Source organism: Ochotona princeps, chromosome 22, assembly GCF_030435755.1.
Source record: "Ochotona princeps isolate mOchPri1 chromosome 22, mOchPri1.hap1, whole genome shotgun sequence".
Taxonomy (NCBI): Eukaryota; Metazoa; Chordata; class Mammalia; order Lagomorpha; family Ochotonidae; genus Ochotona; species Ochotona princeps.
Window position 1 is genome coordinate 24318418 of NC_080853.1, and position 18527 is coordinate 24336944.

General features: G+C 49.3%; 1 protein-coding gene across 8 annotated transcripts in view; it reads right to left on the reverse strand.

Moving 5' to 3' along the window:
- RIN2 (Ras and Rab interactor 2) overlaps window positions 1-18527 on the reverse strand; it is a 181793-nt gene that overhangs the window by 19775 nt on the left and 143491 nt on the right. For all 8 annotated transcript variants that reach the window (XM_058679241.1, XM_058679242.1, XM_058679240.1 and 5 more), the window contains 4 exons: window positions 15858-15969; window positions 12376-12448; window positions 7637-7728; window positions 4594-5742 (listed from right to left, as the gene is read on the reverse strand). In XM_058679241.1, coding sequence (XP_058535224.1) covers window positions 4594-5742; window positions 7637-7728; window positions 12376-12448; window positions 15858-15969 — 1426 coding nt within the window. The remainder of the gene's footprint in view (window positions 1-4593; window positions 5743-7636; window positions 7729-12375; window positions 12449-15857; window positions 15970-18527) is intronic.

Sequence of the window (18527 nt, forward strand, 5' to 3'; positions counted from 1 at the left end):
CCAGGCCACAAACAGGGAGTTGAATCGGAAGCATCTTAGCCACTGGGACAAATTCCAACCTCTTAATCCCCCGTTTTTATGCACACTCTCTGGTGTCTAACCATATTGTCAGGATAATTTCTCTATGAAAAAAAAAAACATGGATACATGAATCTGTTTATGTTGAATATGTGAAGATGTTTTCTTCAAGTTTTTAAAAACTTCAATGGATAAAAACACACATTTTGGCTCAAAGAAATTAAAGGAAGAAAAATAACATTGCCTTGTTTTTCTCTATTGGCTTTGAAGAACACAAACAGCTGTTTTGTGTCACTGAGGACAGTCTGTGGAAAATCGTCCGAATGAAATAGAAAACTTATGATGACTAACATTTCTCGAGTTTGAGAAAGACTGTTTCTTGAAATAAGACTTTAAATCACAGGGTTGTCCAAAATTAAAGAAATAGGGGCTGGCGCCATAGCATAACATGTGGCACCAACATTCCATACGACGGCTGGTTTGAGTCCTGGTGGCTCTATTTCTGATCCAGGTCCCTGCTAATGGCCTGGGAGGTAGCAGAGCTTGCAAGAAGTCCTTGGGTCCCTGTTTCCACATGGGAGACCCTGAAGAAGCTCCTGGCTCTCAGCTTAGGACCAGCTCAGCTCTGGCTTTTGCAGACATTTGCCAAGTGAACCAGCAGACAGATTCCCTCTGTATCTCCTCCTTTCTCTCTAACTCTTTCAAATAAATAAATACATCTTTAAAAAAATTAAAAATTCTTTCATTAAAATTAAAGCCCCACCCACAAAACTACAACAAGTTCTGTAAACTAGAAATTCACTTTGGGTGAATTTCTTCTTTGGTTGGGCTATGCGGTGAACACCCATGAGGAAGACATGGTGCAGCCCCATACCTCCCTCTCTACGGCAGGGGACACTGGTAATCCATCGGACCGATCAAGGGACCGACCCCACGACGGTCAGCTGTACCCTTTATGTTAAAGCATGGGTTTGTCCTTCCCATACAAGGAGGGCCAGAGACAGGGGAGTGGCTGTCCAAGAGCCTCACATTCCATGTGAGCCCAGAAGCAATAGTGAGTTGATGCAAAAGGGAACTAGCTCAGTTCTATCCCCATTGACTTCCTTCTGCAACCCAGAGAGCCACACCGATGTCAGGCAATGTGCTCCTATTAAATGTCATGGCTCTTGCCTGGGAGCGCTCCAAAGGGTAAACAGAACAAATTCTTTATAATTGGTCACAATTGTTTATAGTATCAGTTCTCCATTAAAAAAAAAACATATTTGTTTGAAAAGCAGAGACACAGCAAGAGATAGAGAAATCTCTCATGCACATCAGTGAGGGATTGGGTTAGGCTGAAGCCAGGGGGCCAGAACTCAACCCAGGTTTCCCCCGTGGGTGACAGTGACATGAGGACGTAAGACCTCACCTGTTGCCTTGTAGGGTGCACATGAGCCAGAAACGAGATTGGCAGCAGGGCAAGAACTTCAACTTAGGCATTCTGCTGTGGGAAGAGGCATCTTAACTGCCCCATCGAACATCTGCCCCTGGTTCTGTCACTTCTAAAATGAATGATGGTTTATCATGTATGCCTGCCTAGAGAGTGTTAGAAGGAAGAGTAATTTGCAAACGCAAAATGAGAGTGGTGAGGACTCCCGGGTTCCTCTTCCCCATTGGTTTTTCTATATTTAACTGAAGAACGACCTTCAGAACAAGAGATTCGCACTGTCACCATAAACCTGAGACCCTCCTCCCTCCAGATGGCTGTGTCCACCCAGAAAGCATGGCACTCATTCTGAATGAGTTAGGCCAGGGAAATATCTCCTCCTACTTCCTTGCCACAGGATGGGTGCTTTGTAAATATACGGTTTCAGTGAAAATACCTGTCTTCAGGAAGCTACAGGAAAAGAGGACAAGACTAGATTTAAAAATTTAAAAATACAGATAAATCCAACCGGCATTCCAAAAAAAACCCTTACTGGCCCTGAAGAACACCTTATCATACAAAAAAAAAAAAAAAAGGTGGTTTCTGAAAAGGGCATTCAAACAGCAGACCAGTTCTTTCTCCTACCTAGTGGGTTCTGGTGGGAATGAGCCCACAGCTGAGACAACAGGACTCAGAGGCAAGCTCCCCACAAACTAGCCCATCGCTCTCCGGACTTCACTCTCTGCATCTTGGCCTGAGGACCTGAATCTGCAAAGCATCAACAACATTGATTCAAATAGAGAAATGCTGAGTTCCTTCTGGACCTCCAAGGCCAGAGCTGAGCTGATCCAAAGCAAGGGGCCAGGAGTCTCTTCCAGGTCTCCTGTATGGGCACAGGATCCCAGGGACTTAGACCATCCTCCACTGCTTTCCCAGACCACAGCAGGGAGCTGGATCAAAAGTGGAGCAGCTGGGACACAAACCAGCAACCACATAGAGACGCTGGATGTTTGCAGGTGGAGGATTAACCAGTTGAGTCACCGTGCTGTCCCCCCCACCCCACCCCCGCCGCGCCTTTTTCTTTTCAAATTTCAAAAGCACAACTTGCTGCACTTTCAAAACACAATGATGTTCTCCTGGGTGAAGCAATAGCATGAACAACAACAAAGCTCAAAACCCAACAACCAAACAGAATGGCAATGTTCCTGGAGGCACCGTCCTTCCACTTCACACTTGACTGGAGAGCTCTAGCCTACTGAGCTGCCTCAACAACAAGCTCCCCCGAATTACTGATGAGGAACTACAAATACAGCAATAGCAGAGACAGGAGGTTAGAAAAATATGGGCTCTGGTCTCCTGTAAGTTCAAGCGCTGTACCTGCTGGTCACTAGCTGGTGTGACGTTGAGACAAATGGCTCCACCTGGCGCTGCCCAGCCTGCCTCCCCCTCCTGACATTGTTTTCCCAGGGGTGAGGCGAGGGGGCCACTGAAACAGCTCAGGTGGGCTGCCTGCTCATACCGGTGGCTCTACTAACATCAGCTGCCTTTCTCATTATGCTGATAGCTTTTCAATTAAAAGCCACGTCTTTCTGGAACATGCAGTGTGTAATTTTCAGCATTTCTTTTTCTTTCTTTTCTGGAGAAAATAACCCTCAAGTTCTAAGTATCACATCCAAACTTAACTACCCAAAGAACTAGCAGAACAGACTCCCCAGGAATGAACCTGGGTCGTAGCAGGCAGCATCAGCAGGGAGGCAGCCCCAAAGTCCTCATTTCCGCTGGAGCCTGTTCGCTGTGGGTTGCTTGGTGCTGCTGCCTGCCACATAGTTCAGGCCTGACATCAGAGCTGGCCCCTGAAGCGGGCTTCTGGGGGCAGATTGAGGGCCCTGTTTTCCCTGGGATGGGGGGCTGCAGGGGCATGGGGGCGGGGGTGGGGACAGCTGGTGTGACTGTCTTCTTCTGGAAGCTAGTCCCCATTCCCCCTGGCACATCACAAGGGCACATTCCTTTTAGCCACTGCCTTCAGCAACACCCAGCTGACCACGCCCTGATTTGCCAGGAAAACAAACAAGCCTTTGAGTCCTTTGTGAGAAAAAAATCAAAGAGCAGCTGAAAGTCACTTTAAAGAGAGAGGAAGAAAAGGAGCCAGGGAGTGCAGGAGCACACAAGCCCACTCTAGCACACAGTTTACTACGACAGACAGACCCAACCGGCAAGCAGAAACCACTTGCCTGGAAGTATTTTAGGCTGTTGCTGCCCAGGAAGCAAGGCACTCAAATAACTTTTCAGAGCCGACTTTTTTTGAAACACACACACAAACACCCCTTGCAACGCTCTCACCTTGGGGGCGGGGGTGGGGGAACACTGCTTGCCAAATTCCAATGTGCCTTGGCAAGCTAGTGGCCAAAATAACAAGTGAGTCCTTAAGTGAGAAGATAAAGAAAGTATTTCCCCTTGATGCTGGGGAAACAAAACACCTTACACGTGACCTCCACACGGGGTTGCTTATCTTAAAGGTGCATAAAGCAAACACAACCCCCTTTCCAATTTTCGCATTCTCAGGAACAGGGCATGTTAGAGGGGCCAGCAGGGTACCAACCCTGTGGGGGACCACTGGGTGTCACAGTGAAATTCTGCATTCCTGGAGTGAGCCCAGGTTGGAAACCCATCCTGCTAGGATAGGTTGCATCTTCACGAGCACTCAACTCTTCACAGAAGCTGCGCAAAGCACTGCCTCTCTCAGCTGAAAGCCCAAGGACCTTTGCTGTCTGCTCTCAGACAATGCTCAACAGCTGTAATACACACACGTGTACACACACACACACACACACACAAGGCACCAACGCAGGTAGCAACTCGGACCTCCAGTGGCTGGGCAATACAAACTCTATCCCTGGGCAGAATCGTTATGCACTTTCCAAAAAAAAAAAAAAAAAAAAAAAAGAGTTCATCACCCCTGAAAGCTTCCTCAAGCTGCTTGCAGCTGCGACCCTAGGGAGCCCATTTCCCTATTCAAATCGGGCCAGGGGGTGGAGTTCGCTTCCATTTTTTTTCTGAACTTCACAATAAACTCTGTCCGAAATAACCGGCACAGGGTGTACTGCCAGGTAAGGATACGGTAGATTTTTTACGTTAAAAAAAAAAAAAAAAACCCGCCAAGGAGTACTTACCTATTTGGTCTTCAGGGATCAGTGACTCAATAGGGGGGTCCAGCTCCGAGCTCTGGGACAAATAGTTCTTAACCTGGGTCATGAACTGCCGGATGGTTTGCAGCAAGTCGGTGCTGGACACGTGGCATTCCTTGTTCTCCTGCAGGAAGCTCACGTAGTCCTGCACCAGGCACCCGAAATAGGTGCACTTGTCCCGGGACAGCTCGGCGATCCTGCGCACCATCCGCTTCTCCGGGGTCATGAAGGAGCTGAAGACGCCGCTCATCTTTCGCAGCTGGGACTTGACAAGCTTAGGCAACACGAAGGAACTGTTCCTCTTCTTTTTGGACTTGATGGGGGGCGCCATGGTCTCCTGGTCACTCTCCCCTTCGAAGTCCTCCAGGCTGCTGTTGGTGTCCCCCTCGTAGCCAAACAGAGGCATGCTGCGGTCGAACTCCAGCGAGTCGGAGGAGGAAGTGGAAATGCTCATGTCGCTCAGCCTCTGCCTGCCTCCATGGCACGGGGGCTGTGATTCAGAGCTGGGAGGCCGGGCCCTTGTGCAATCCCCCGGGGCGTCTGCAGGCGGGGCGCCACCTGGGCTGCCAGCTGTGCAGAGCTCGGGCTCGGGCTCCGGACCGGGCCGCCGGCTGGTCAAGGTCTTTGAGCTCCCCTCAGCTTCCAGAAAAGAAGCCTGCTTCTTCAGCCGGGGCGGAGGGATGGGGGTTGGTTTCGTTCCAGGCGGAGCTACGTTCCCATGTTTGTTATGGTTGACTGTTTCTGGCATGCTCGTCCGGGTTTCAGTCCCGGCCAGCCGAAGGCTTGTGTGCAGACTATTAATAGTGGGTGGCGGGGGCCTGGGCGGCGGCGAGCGAGGACGCTCGGGGCCATTGGCGTTGGGAGTCCTGGTGCTCGGCCGCTTGAGGCCTGCCCCGAGATCCTGGCTGTGCACTTTCAAGAAAAGGGGATTAATGAAACACAAGGCTCCGTTGGTTTGGCTGCACTCCAGCTCCGAAGGCGTCCTGGTTTTTATAGAATGCACTCCATTTATAAGGCAGAGCTGCCGCAGCGGGGCTGAGCAGCCACCGTCGTGGGCGTCGGCGTCGGCAGAGGGAGGCCTATGGGGAGGTGGAGGGTTTGGGGGTTTGTTGTCAGCTGGAGAGCTCCAAAAATCTGAAAGTCATTATCAGTGAACACAAGAATGTAAATACAGTACACTGGGGCCGCTCCTGCACAAATCACAAAGACAATGTGTGCCCCGGATGGGAGGTGCGGGCACTCGGGGCTGGGGGTGGGTTGTTTTTTTTTTTTTTTTTTTTTTTTTTTTTGCTTTTACTGCATTCCCTTCCTGGAAACGGCAGATGGGTTGATGGGTTGCCAGGCCCAGCTGTGGGCTCATGAGAGGGCTCCGGGCGCCTTCCACCTTCCAAGCCTTTTCAGAAGTGGCTTGGTGGATGCACGGCTCCAGTCCAGCCCTCGCACAGGCACAGAGTGAACTGGACCCGCTCAGACTGAGCTGGGCCACCAGGGCTGCCACGGACGCCCCGCCTGACTTTGAGCAAAAACGAGTCCAGGCTCGTCTCAATGGGACAGCACCGTGCCCATGCACTGGTCTCTCTGGGGATGCCCTCCACCATGGCAGCTGCCAGCCAAGGAATCAAGACTCCAAACTTCCCCTTTAATGGGCAGGCTGGCAGCTGCTGGGCCTGCGGGATCTTACACAATCCCCTTGGGGTTTTACACATTCAGCATTAAAAACTCCAAAAGGAGGCAAAGTATAATTAGGAATCCCATTAGCACACACAAAAAGAGCAAACTAAAGCAAAAGTCAACGTCCAGGGCAGGTGCAAGCTTTGATCCTTGAGCTTGCCTCCTCCCCCACCCACATCCCCAACCCTCCAACCTCCTTCCCAAGGTTCCTCGGAGCAGTGTAGGCTGGCTCAACATATCTATCCTGCTTGTGTTTTCCATGTAACTCAGGAAAGATAGTGATGTGAAAAATGTGTATGTTATTTCCACTTGGAATAGGTAATACTCTTTCCCTCTGCATTTCAAGTAAATGAATGCATCTTTTAAAAAAAATCATCAATTTCTACTAACCACAGTAGTCTGTTGGCAACCTGGGTACAATCCAGAGGGTATTTTCCCTTTTCCCCTAGAAGGAAAAGGTTTTTGCAGAATTGAAACCAGGGCTGACATAATGGCTCAACAGGTTAATCTTCCACCTACAAGCAGCAGCATCCCAAATGGGTGCTGGTTCGTGTCCTGGATGCTACACTCCATATCCAGCTCTTTGCCATGTCTGGGAAAGCAGTGGAGGATGATCCAAGTTTTTAGGCCCTTGGCAGCTGGCTTAGGATTGGCTTAGCTCTGGCCTCTGCAGCCATTTGGGGAGTGAACTAGTGGATGTAAAAATCTTTCCCTTCTGTCTCTCCTCCTTTGTGTAAATTTGTCTTTGAAATACAATTAAATTTTTTTTAAGTGATATCCACATGGATTCCCCGGGGTACTGGGATGACAAAGTTATACAGAAGAGCCCAACATCCCAGTCTATGGTGAATCGTTGTCTGGCAGAACCCAGGGGGTTGAGGGAGAGCCAGCCAAGGGATGGGGGAAGGGGGTGGCCAGTGCCAAGACAAGGGTCCTTCGGGGACATGGCCAGAAGGGCAGGGTGTGATTTGGACAATGAGGGTATAAGGCAGACTGGGGTCTTCCTTAGCTACCCATGCTGTGTGTGCCTGTTTGTCCCTCAGTAATGAAGTCATGGAGTCACACAGTCTTGTCCCAGCAACCAACCACATCCCAGATACACCTGTACCCGCAACACTCTGATACTTCAGGAAACGCAGATCAATGGGGCTGGGGAAATCTAGGGGGCGAGCCAGGCCCTCAGCCCAGTCCCTGCAGAGTGGGCCCTCAGAAAGAAGGGCCTCGTGGCCCTGTAGACACCCTGTCTTGCTGTGGCAGTGGGGGTTAGTCTGGAACCCTAGTGTGCTTGACAAAGCAGTATAACCTCAGCCCAGGGGTGACTCTGCTCCAGACCCGGGGGGCAAGGGCACCCACTTACTTAGTCCCAGCTGAGCTAGCTCTTCAAGTTGAGCCTCGGTCTTGGCTGTGGAAATGGCATAAGGCAACTTCAAGGTGAACGGCAGAACATCCCTGAGGTTCCAGAAAGAGAAAGAGAGAAAGAGAATGAAAGAATGTTGTCACGACATGTCTTGCTTGCGATTCTGGCATGCATTTTCACCTGAGGGACATCTCAGCTTGTCCTAACAAATACCATGTGTCTTACATAAACATCGTATGATTCCCTAATCATGACTTCTCTTTCCTAATAAAGCACTCCACACTTCCTGTGCCTGTCAGTATCATCCCAGCTGGAATAGGCCGGGAGACAACCAGACAGCCCTGCTGGGTTGCTAAAAGGCCACGTAGTTCACAGCATGGTTGCTGTCCCTGGTGGGAGATGTGTACCAATCTGCGAGCTGTCATCTCAGTGTCAGGCCCCATCTCTCAGGAGGGCAGAGATGCACAGCCCTACACGGAGACCTGTCAGCCTTCAGGAGTCTGTTGCTTTGACTTGCGGCATCATCCAGTTAGAGCTCCTACTGTCCTTTGTGCACTGGAGAAAAAAACTTTCTGCTTTGTCTGACACAGGCAGAGCTCTGAGTCTAACACACAGGTGAATCCCTCCCTTCCTCCTCCTCAGCCACAGGAGGGTCTTGTCATTCAGTGATCTGATGCGGAAGGTCCGAGTGGGCAGGATGTTGCATTTCGGCCAACCACCTAGGTAAGACTGATGTGGATGGCCCCGGCCACACTCTGAAGAGCAAAGCAAGTATAAGGCACTGTATAGCAACGGTCAGGCTGCTACACCAGCAAGCGGTACAGCACCACGTGTGGTCCCAGGCACCGCAGGTCAACTGGCCCCATCAGAAGCAGTCCTCTGACACCATGGCCAGGGTGCCAATTCATCACTGGTTTTCTCAGACAGGCCAAAAGCAGATTAAGCACAACACCTTGCCTGCCATACACAGGAAGAGGCTGCTGATGGAGGGATGAGTGGATACTCCACAGTGACAGTGACTTATCCCCAAAAGTTATTTTTCTCCCATGGTGATGTGGGTCTTATAAAAAACAAATGATTTATTCTTTTATTCCTTCATTCTGCAATTATCTATGCTTCTCAGTGTTATGCCAGAAGTTGTTCTGGAGGCTGGCAACAGCTGGGAAAGGTGTTGTGAGGCAGGTGGAATTGGATTGAGATGCTAAAAGCAAGCAGGGAAGTAAAGCAGAACAATCCAGGTGTGTGTGTGTTAATGGCGGAGTAGGTGCATCGGCCCTGGGGTGACAAAGGACATGCCATACATGAAAAATAGCAAGCAGGCCACCGTGACTGGGGTGAGCGAGTGAGAGACAACACATGGAGCGTCTGCCTGTGTTTTGTCATCACCAGATACTCTGAAGAGGGTAACGACATCAAATGACCTGCTGTCCACAGGCAGATGAGGCAACATCTCAGAAGGAAACAGATTAAATCTGGATGACCAGGGCATTCTGGAGCCCTGGAAGCTGCTGACAGTGAATAACAAAGTAGTAAAGCCGACGGAAAGAACAAAACATATGATCTGACACTTGATCACAAGTTCAACTATGGTCAAGCCACATCCATAAGACCCTCTTGGCTGTCCAACAAAACGTTGTGAGCGCCCCCTTCTGCTTGTCCACTCCTTATCTATTTGAGAGAACCCAGGTGGAGCTATAGCGGAGGGCAGCTGTCTCTAACAGCTGCATCCTGGCCTGGAAGGTGCAGGGGCCCTGATTGTAACACAAAATGAAGAATTTTGCAACACTTAAGTATCCTGCAAATCCATGTTCATATGGCCAGATCAACTTAGTTAAAAATCCACTTTAGTCAAGACAATTTGGGGGGGAAAGTCACATACAACAAAACCAACCTGTGTTTAGGTTTCAGTCTTTGCTCAGTGCAGTAGCTAGAGCTTAAACATCACTTGTCTTGAGTTGGACCTTAATGACATATGACAGGGAGCTATACCCATCATTTGTTAATGGATGGTTTTAGGCGTTCACCTCCCAGAAAATTTAATGTTGTATGTGAGGACTCTCGCACTGTGCCAGCCAGGATGCGTTCCAACACACACACACTTTTCCATCTATGCCCCATTAAAGAAACCCCAAAACACAGGCATCCTTGTAGATGGGAACGTTTCACCCAGTGCATACATACCTTCAATTTATTTTTCAAGACCATGTTCCAGGCATTCTGTTTCTGGAAGGGAGGGGACCTGAGCCATGTTGATGGCCCTGAATCCTGCCTGCTCTCCCGGGGGCAGAGGCTGTGATGCCCACCCACTGTATGGATCAGGCACATATGAACACCCTGGAAAGAAGGCCTTGTGGAGTTCAGAGAGGTCAAGTAGGGGCTGAAACCCAGGTGTGACAGTCTGGTCTGCGCAACTGTCTTAGAGAGTGGGAAATCTACGCGCTCTGGCCTCACTGGCAGACCTGGGTTCACATCTCGTATTAACTACTCATCAATTGAATGGTTGTGGCCAAGTGCCTCCCTCTGTCGCAGCCTCTGAGTCTTCATGGTCCTCATGGATGCAGTTGCCATGAGGACTGGAAACAGCATAGCAGCAGCATAGCAGGCCCTAACATCACTATATCGGAGGACTCGCAGCCTCAACCTCATCACCTGGGAGCTTGTTGCAAATGTAATCTCAGACTCTAGAATCAAATTCGGCAGCTTCACCCAAGGGATTCTGCTACACTCTGGAGTTGCAAAGGCAAGAAGTCTCCATCACATGATTACTGTAAACTGACACCGGGCTGCCAGGCGTTGGTGGCCAAGGTTCACAGTCCCCACTTGAAACCTCAACGGACTTTTCAGCCAGCCTTCCTGATGCAGCAGATCCTGTACTTCCTGACCTATGAACTATCTGCTTCAGTGCACCCTGGATGCAGCCCACGGCAGCAGTTCAACAGGCCTAATTATTTATGATCAACTGAAAGATCTCTAAAACACTGGGTGAGACGGGTCAGACCAACTTCTGAGCATCCACAACATTGCAAAGCCCAGTGTGATAGCTCAGTGGCTAAAGCCTCACCATATGGGTGTCAGTTCATATCCTGGCTGCTCCACGTTCCATCTAGCTCCCTGCTTGTGGCTTAGAAAAGCAGTAGAGGATGGCCCAAAGCCTTGGGACCCTGCATGGGAAACCAGGAAGAAACTCCTGGCTCCTAGCTTTGGACTGGCTCAGCTCCAGCCATTGCAGCCCTTTGGAGAAAGAATGAGCAGATGGAAGGTCTTTCTTTTTCTCCTTCTCTCTGTAAATCTGATCTGCCTTTCCAATAAAAATAAATAAATAAAACACAGACGAGGGGCACTCACAGAAAAACAGAAACATCAAGTGCCTTCGCCTGGCAGAGAAATAAAAGTTGGCAAATTGATCTCTGGCCTCCCCAGTTGCATAGATTTCTAAGTGCCTTTACATTGGCATCAAGCTTGGCAGCTTGTTTATCTGCCCTCACCATTCAACAGTCCTGGAGAGCAGGCTTCCATGGTTTTACATACACCATGGGCAGAGAAGGTCTCTTTTTGTGCTGCTGCCAAATACACTTCTGGCAGGCGGCAAGTATCAGCCGACCTCACTGTGGCTGACACGTGAGCGTGGGAGTTGCATGCTTGCCTGGAGTGCATGGGCAGACGGGGAGGGTGGTGCCAGGGGCTCTGCCTTAGCCTGGCCTACTTGGTCGTTGGCGTTTCCTTGCAAAACAACGCGGGCAGGTGGCACCATCCCTTTGCAAGGTGCCTCTAGGGCACTGGTCCCGTTCCAGCGGGCGGAAACACTCTTCTACTTCCTGCTGGTGGGCAGCACTGGATTTCCCCTCCAAAGTGTCTTCACTTTCTCTGGCTGTTTACTGTGTGGTGTGGAGCAGCTTAAAGATATCCAGGAAGGAGGGCGCTCAATGGCTCTCCTCAACACAGTCCAGCCAGCAGGTGTGGTGAATATCCAATCAAATCTTGCAGAAGTAACCTGATCCCAATTAAAATACAATGAAGCAAACCCCAAGAAACCCATCAGCCTAAATATGTGCTAGCTGTAACAAATAATGCCTGTTCCTGCATTGCATTGCATCAGCTGCAATGGGTGCCCAGTGTTTTTTTCTTAAGAGCAATACTGAGCTTTGTCTGCCCCCAAAACATCTGCAGGGAACACATTCTGTTTCTTAATCATGCAGAGAACACTCAGCAGAAAAACACTTCTGCCAGAAAGAAAAACAATGCACCCCCTTCTGACCTGGTTCACATCGGGCCCAGGGCATGGCTTCATGGAGCTGAAAATCAAGTGTTTCTGCGAGACCCAGGACACCAAGGTGACAGCCCAGCCTGTCACTCCTGCCTGCCTTTGGAGCAAGATGGATGGGTTGCATACTTGCCATTTGGTGGAGTTTTCAGCAGCATCGTTAGGGTCTTCGACAGGTTACAGGACTGAATTCTCCATTCCTTTCTGTGTGTGCACACGTGCGTGTGTGTATGTTGCTTGCTTCAGGGCGTCGGCTCAATCAGCGCCACAAAAAAATCCCCCTAAGAAGGACACTTGCCAACTGGAGGTGTCATGGCACTTCTTTCCTTCACTGTCCTGGCACTTAAATGGCTGTTCCTTCCATGGGCATCCAAGAGGTGGGCAGGCTCCCAGGTCCCTCTTCCCTGCTCTCAGGTAGGTAGCTTGGGTTGACCCAGCACGCAGCCAATGAGGCAGATGATGAAGGGACAGGCCTTACCTGCTGATGCAGTAGAAAGCCACGAGCCGGAATAAATCTGCAAAACTGATTCCTGAGCCTTCCAGGGAAAAGGCTGCAAGAGATGGGAAAGCAGCTGAGTGCCCCGAGTGCATCCTGGGGAAAGCAAGTAAGCTCCCGTGTAGCTTATTAGAACCAGCTGTGAGGAGGAGGCGGTACAGCTAGGAGTAAGCAGTCACAACAGAGCCTGGAGGCTCCCCCCACTCATGTCCGGCACATGCTCCAATACTTGGTAAACACGGCTTGCACAACCAAGCCCAGAACCCAGGGTTGGGCAGAGAGAGGCAGGGCCAGAACAACAACCACAGCCGGTCCCTGCTAAGACATAAATCTCCTGGGTCATATTCTTGTTTATTTATTTGGCCAAAACAGGGTCCTCTCTGGCAAAGGCACAGAGCAAATGGAAGGCAGAATCTGCAGGGTAACACAAAGCAAGCCCCCTTAGCTTTTGCTTCAATTCTGGCCGAAAGACTCTCAAACTTTTTCCATAGACCATGGCTGGCCCCATGTATGCTTCCTAACAGGTGCATCTAGCCAGGTGGTCTCCGTTCTTTGTCTTCTGAATGGGGAAGCATTCAGTATTAACTTCAAACAGTCACGATTTGCCAACACCTCTTTGTCCCCTCGGCCAACACTTCAGCCAGTGGTTCTTCCAAACCGATGCATACACCACCCTCCACCCAATGCAGTTTCTTCCCTTGCAAAATAATCCATGGCCACATTTATTTTTTGCTTAACTTATGTCATTTTGCTCAATCAGTGTTTCCTTGGCACCCCAAAACACATGCCTATCTCTGTCACATTTACACACACACACACACACACACACACACACACACACACAGTTTCATAGAAAATGGACTTAAAAGTACAGGGCCATTGTGATGGTGCAGTGGATTAAGCTGCCACTTGCGCAGCATCCTGTATTAGGGCTCCAGTTCTAGTTTGGACTACTCTGCTTCTGATTGAAATTCTTGCTCATGTGCCTGGGAAAGAAGTGGAGGATGGCCCAAGTACTTGGGTCCCTGTCACCCATGTAGGAGAGCGAGATGGGATTCCCTGGTGGTTGTGGCCACAAGTCAAAAACTTCCCTCACCATCTCTCTGTCACTCTGCCTTGCCAATATACGAAACAAATAAAAGCAGAAGCCTGAGGCTGGTGTTTGGCATAGCAGTGAAGTCACTGCTTGGGACAGCACATCTCAAATCATGGTGCCTGGCTCCAGACCTGACCTCTCTATTCCCACTCTAGCTCTCTGCTCATGTATATCCAAGCAGGTGGCGGCTCCCGCTCTTGGGACCCTGATACCCATGTGGGAGACCTGAACGGTGCTCAGGACTAATGGCTTCAGCCTGGACCAGCACTGCCTGTTGCAGGCATTTGGGGAGTGAACCAGTGGGTGAAAAGATCTTTCAATTTCTCTGTAGTTCTCCCTCTGTCTTTCAAATGCAGTGAAAATAAATATATAAACAAATGTTAAGTGTGAGTTTGTTATTGTGCCAAAAATATTATGGACCAAAAGGTTTTTTTTCCCCCTCATAGTACATGAAAAAACATTATGGAAAACTGCACATGAATTTCAAAATGTTTTGGTCCCAAAATGATATTACAATTTTAGTCCCATTTTCCCATGTTTACTCCAACGCACTGTGGTAAATAGGGCGGAGCTGATTTTTGGACAGATTAACTCCTCTCTGTCTCAGTTTTCTCATCTGTAAAATGCATGCCTTCCAGAACAGTAGCAGAAGGAATTTAAATTTGTAACACCAAAAAAAAAAAAAAAGGAATAATTTATATGATGAGGTACTGTCATTTTTGAGACCTCAGTGAACAAGGAGGCCGTCACAGACATGGCCATAGCAAGAAGAGGAGGCGGCTTCCAGGCCAAGTTTTCATGGTTAACTGAAAGTCTTAGAAGGGATTTAAAAACCAGGTGAGCAGGAGTGAGGCACACCCAGCCTGCTGGCTGAATGAAAGCTGCAAAATCCCTTGGCCCGGCCCTGCCAAGGAAAAGGCAGGTGGGACTCGAAAGTGGGAAAATCTACAGCAGGCTACTATTAAAAAAGAGAGAGAGATAGCTTTTGGGCGGTAGGAGCCCAAGCACTTAGGCCATCCTCCACTGCTTTTCCAGGTACATTAGCAGGTAGCTGGCTTGGAAGTGAAGCAGTCAGGGATTTCAACTGGCACTCACACGGGATGTTGCAGGTGGTGGTTTTACCTGCTATGTCACAATGCCAGCTGTGGTGGCAGGCTAATTTTAAGTTGTTAATTTCATGTGGTCTGCAAATGGCCCTAAGCAGGCCACCTGAGAGGAGGTGAGTGTTGGGGTTCAGCTGTTGCTTACTCATCCTGGAAGTTCACCCTGAGAGGCAGCAGTCAATGGCTCATATGCTTGGCGCCCTTCCAATCACATAAGAGGGAGGGTGACACCAGATGGAGTTCCAGGCTCTTGACTGAAGCCCTGGCTCTTGTGGGCATCTGGGAAGTGAACAGTGGAAGAAGGATATTCTCTCTCTCAAGAAAAATAATGAAATAACACACTTTTTAAAAGTTATCTGTCTCATTCTGGCTATTAGGCTTCCAAAAGCCAACCTGGGATCCGTTCATGTCTCAAATTCCTTTTCTTCAGAAAAGTTAGTCTGGAATGCAGTCCTGGTTGATTCTCTCCTAACGTTATTCCATTACTTGCCAAGTTTCACTTTCTTAGGGCTCTTCTGCTGGGAAAACATCTCCTCAGCAATTGCAGTGAGCTGTCAGGAGCCTGCTCAGTTCTGCTCCCCACCTCACCTCTCTCTGCAGCCTGGGATCTGCACAGACACCTCCTGGGCAAGCACTGCCATCTCCTGCCCCTTCTCAGAGGCTGGCAGCATGACACAACTGTGCATGCACTTTCCTACTACGATCACGTTCTTCCATGAGCAACCAGCCACCAGCCACCAGGGAACCGCAGAAAGAAAACTCAAGTCCTGAAGCCAGCTCTCCCTTCAAAACCTCTGCAGTTTCTGTTCCAAAGGGGCGGACCCTGCCTCTGAGGGGTTGCATTTCCCAGCAGTCTGCACAATCATGGTGGTGACTGCTGGGAGGGACCATGCCTGTTCAGGGTTACTGATGCGCGAGACAACGTGCAGGCGCACACCCAGGCGTGAGAACCTCTCCAAGGCTTTGTGGCTGCAGCCCTCCCCGCAACTCAGTCATCTGCAAAGCCCGAACCAAATCCATACTCTGGTTAACCATGCAAGAGGCGAAGACTACCTCGATTAGGCCCTTCCCACCTGCCAAGCAGACCACTTCATACACAGGTGGCTTAACTGACCTCTAGCAGCTCTGAGATTTACAGATGAGAAAATTGAGGCTTCCTGAGGTAGGAGTTGGTGATGGGGCTCAAAGCTCCCTTTACTTCCCCTCTCTCAGCAGCCCCGAACCCTTCATCCACCAACCCAGGCTGCCCCTGCAGCCCCACTTACTGTAGGTGCTTTCCTTGATAGCAAACTCCTTCAGTGGGGTTTCAGACTCAGGGGGCAGGCGAAGAGAAAGGACTTTCTTCTGCATCTTGCTGGATTTACGAACCAGGAAGATCTAGGGCAGGCAAAAGAAAAGTGAAGCTTCAGAAACATCTAGAAGGTTGGATACTGGCACTAGAGTTTCCTGGCACATGACATTCTTGAATAAGACTCCCTCCATAGAGGGATCACACAGCTCGACAGAGGCCACCACTGCCAGAGAGAGGAGTGCTCAGAGAGCACGCTGGAGTCCTGCCACTGATACCTGGCTCTGCAAGACCCACACTTTCCGTTTGCTAGAAGCTTCTGTTTTTGAGTGGAGAACTCCCCTGGTCTACAGAAACACCCTCTGGTGACTGCTTTCCTCCTGGGATTATGTATGTTCCACCCATGTCTCCCAGGGTTGATGAAACAAAGTACCATGGCTTCCAGCACAGGGGTAAGTGGAGAGCTCACTGGTTAACTGGGCTCTGGGATACATTCAAAATAGGAATGGGAATTTATGGCCTATAGTAAACAGGCAGAAATTATTCCTTTAAAAGATTTTTTTTGTATTAAAACATAAACTTGAGGGCAAGTGTAATGGCTCTCTCTATTGGCAAATCCTCCACCTGTAAGTGTTGGGATCCGATATGGGTACTGGTTTGTGTTCCGGCTGCTCCACTTCCCATCCAGCTCCCTGTTTGTGGCCTGGGAAAGCAGAGGAGGATGGCCCAAAGCTTGGGACCCTGTACCCATGTGGGAGACCCAGGAGAAGCTCTTGGCTCTGGGCATCAGATCGGCTTAGCTCCAGCCATTGTGGCCACTTAGAGGGTGAACCAGCAGAAGGAAGACATTTTTTTCCTCTCTCTCCTTCTTTCCGTAAATCTGCCTTTCATAAGAAGTAATAAATCTTTATAAAATAAATTTCTATCATTTACATAAAAATGGTTGCCATCAGAGGACATCATCTTGAATGACATAAGCCAAACCCAGAAAAAAGATACTGTCCATTCTCATATGTGGGAGCTGATATTAAAAAAGAAAAATCAAAAAAGAAATACTTGTATGTATCAGTTTTGCTGCAGATACAGTGGTTTATCAAACTTCTTTCAAATCTTTGTCAAACTGTTAAGAATGATATGCTTTGAGTACCAGCGTGGTGACTCTACAGGCTAATCCATCTGCAAGCACCAGCCTCCTCCCATATGGGCAACCAGTTCAAGTCCTGGCTGTTCTGCTTCCCACCCAGCCCTCTGCTTTAAGAAAGCAGCCGAGGACGGCCCATGTTCTTGGGACTTTTCACCCAATGGGAGAACTGGAAGAAGCTCCTGGCTTCAGATTGGCTCAGCTCTGACTATCGTGGCCATTTGGAGAGTGAACCAGCAGATGCAAGCTTTTTCTGTCTTTCTATGGTTTTAATGATCTGTGGCTTCGGTACTGTATATGAGTGAAATTGTGTTTCTGATGATGTTCGTATATACGCCTTGCCTACATTCCTGAGGAACTTTGTAGGGTTATTTTTACATTTTGTTTAACTCTTCATTTAGAGGAACATTAGCTTTTGACTATCATGTAGAGTAAATGTTTGATCTCAGGGCTGGTGCTGTGGCGTAGTGAGTAAACCTGCTGCCTGTGGTGCTGGTTTGAGTCTCAGCTGCTCCATGTTTGATCCAGCTCCCTGCTAGTGCACCTGGAAAGGCAGTGGAAGATGGCCCCAGTCTCTGGGCTCCTGTGCCCACTTGGCAAACCTAGAAGAGGCTCCTGGAGCTTGGCTTCAGCCTGGCACAACCTCTGCCATTATGACCACTCGAGGGGTGAACCAGTGCGACACAAGCTATTTCTGTCTCTTCCCTTCTCTGTTACTGTACCTTTCCAATACTTAAAATTAGATGTTTAAAAAACCTGAGCCAAACAAGAGTTACCTAAAAAAATTTGCACATTTAATGGAAAAACATGTGAATGTTTTATTTCTCTGGGAAAATGAGATGATGTGACAATGCCAGACATGCTGGCAGCCACCTGTTGGAGCTCAGACAGAGCTGTTCAGTTAGGGCCGCTCCAAGGCATAGGGCAGCTCACCCCAAGGCAGTCCAAGCGGTCTCACTTGACTCCCACGTTCCCTCCAGATTCTAATCTGGCTTTTAGACAGGTGCACATCAGCCCTACCACCAGGGCTGCCTCAGGCCACTCTCTGGCCTTCATCACAGCAGAAGGGAGCGTGCCAGCCCTATGCCATTGTGTAGGTTGTACACTGCCCCTCTCTAGGAGATTCTGTCTAACTGGTCTACCAGCCAATGGTGCTATTCTACAGGTTTCCATTTTTCTACCCTGTATTCGCTCTTTCATGTCTAGTGAGTAGTTCCCTAAAATCACTTTCTCCCACACCCTCCACCACCCAAGGACATCCTCCAACAGCAACTTTCGGGGAGGGGATGATCAATGTTCCTGAGACACCCTCAAACTGAAGCCGATGTTTCCTAGATCATATCTGGCTGAGTAGGAGGCCACAGCACTGCTAAGAGGGAGCCTGTATGGGGTGTGTGTGTGTGTGTCTGTCTGTCTCAGCGTCATTCCCCTTCTTAGGAGCATAAAATTCTGGGCCTTATTTCCAGAAGGACTATAGCCTTATCCCATGGGTTGGCCAAGTCTGCC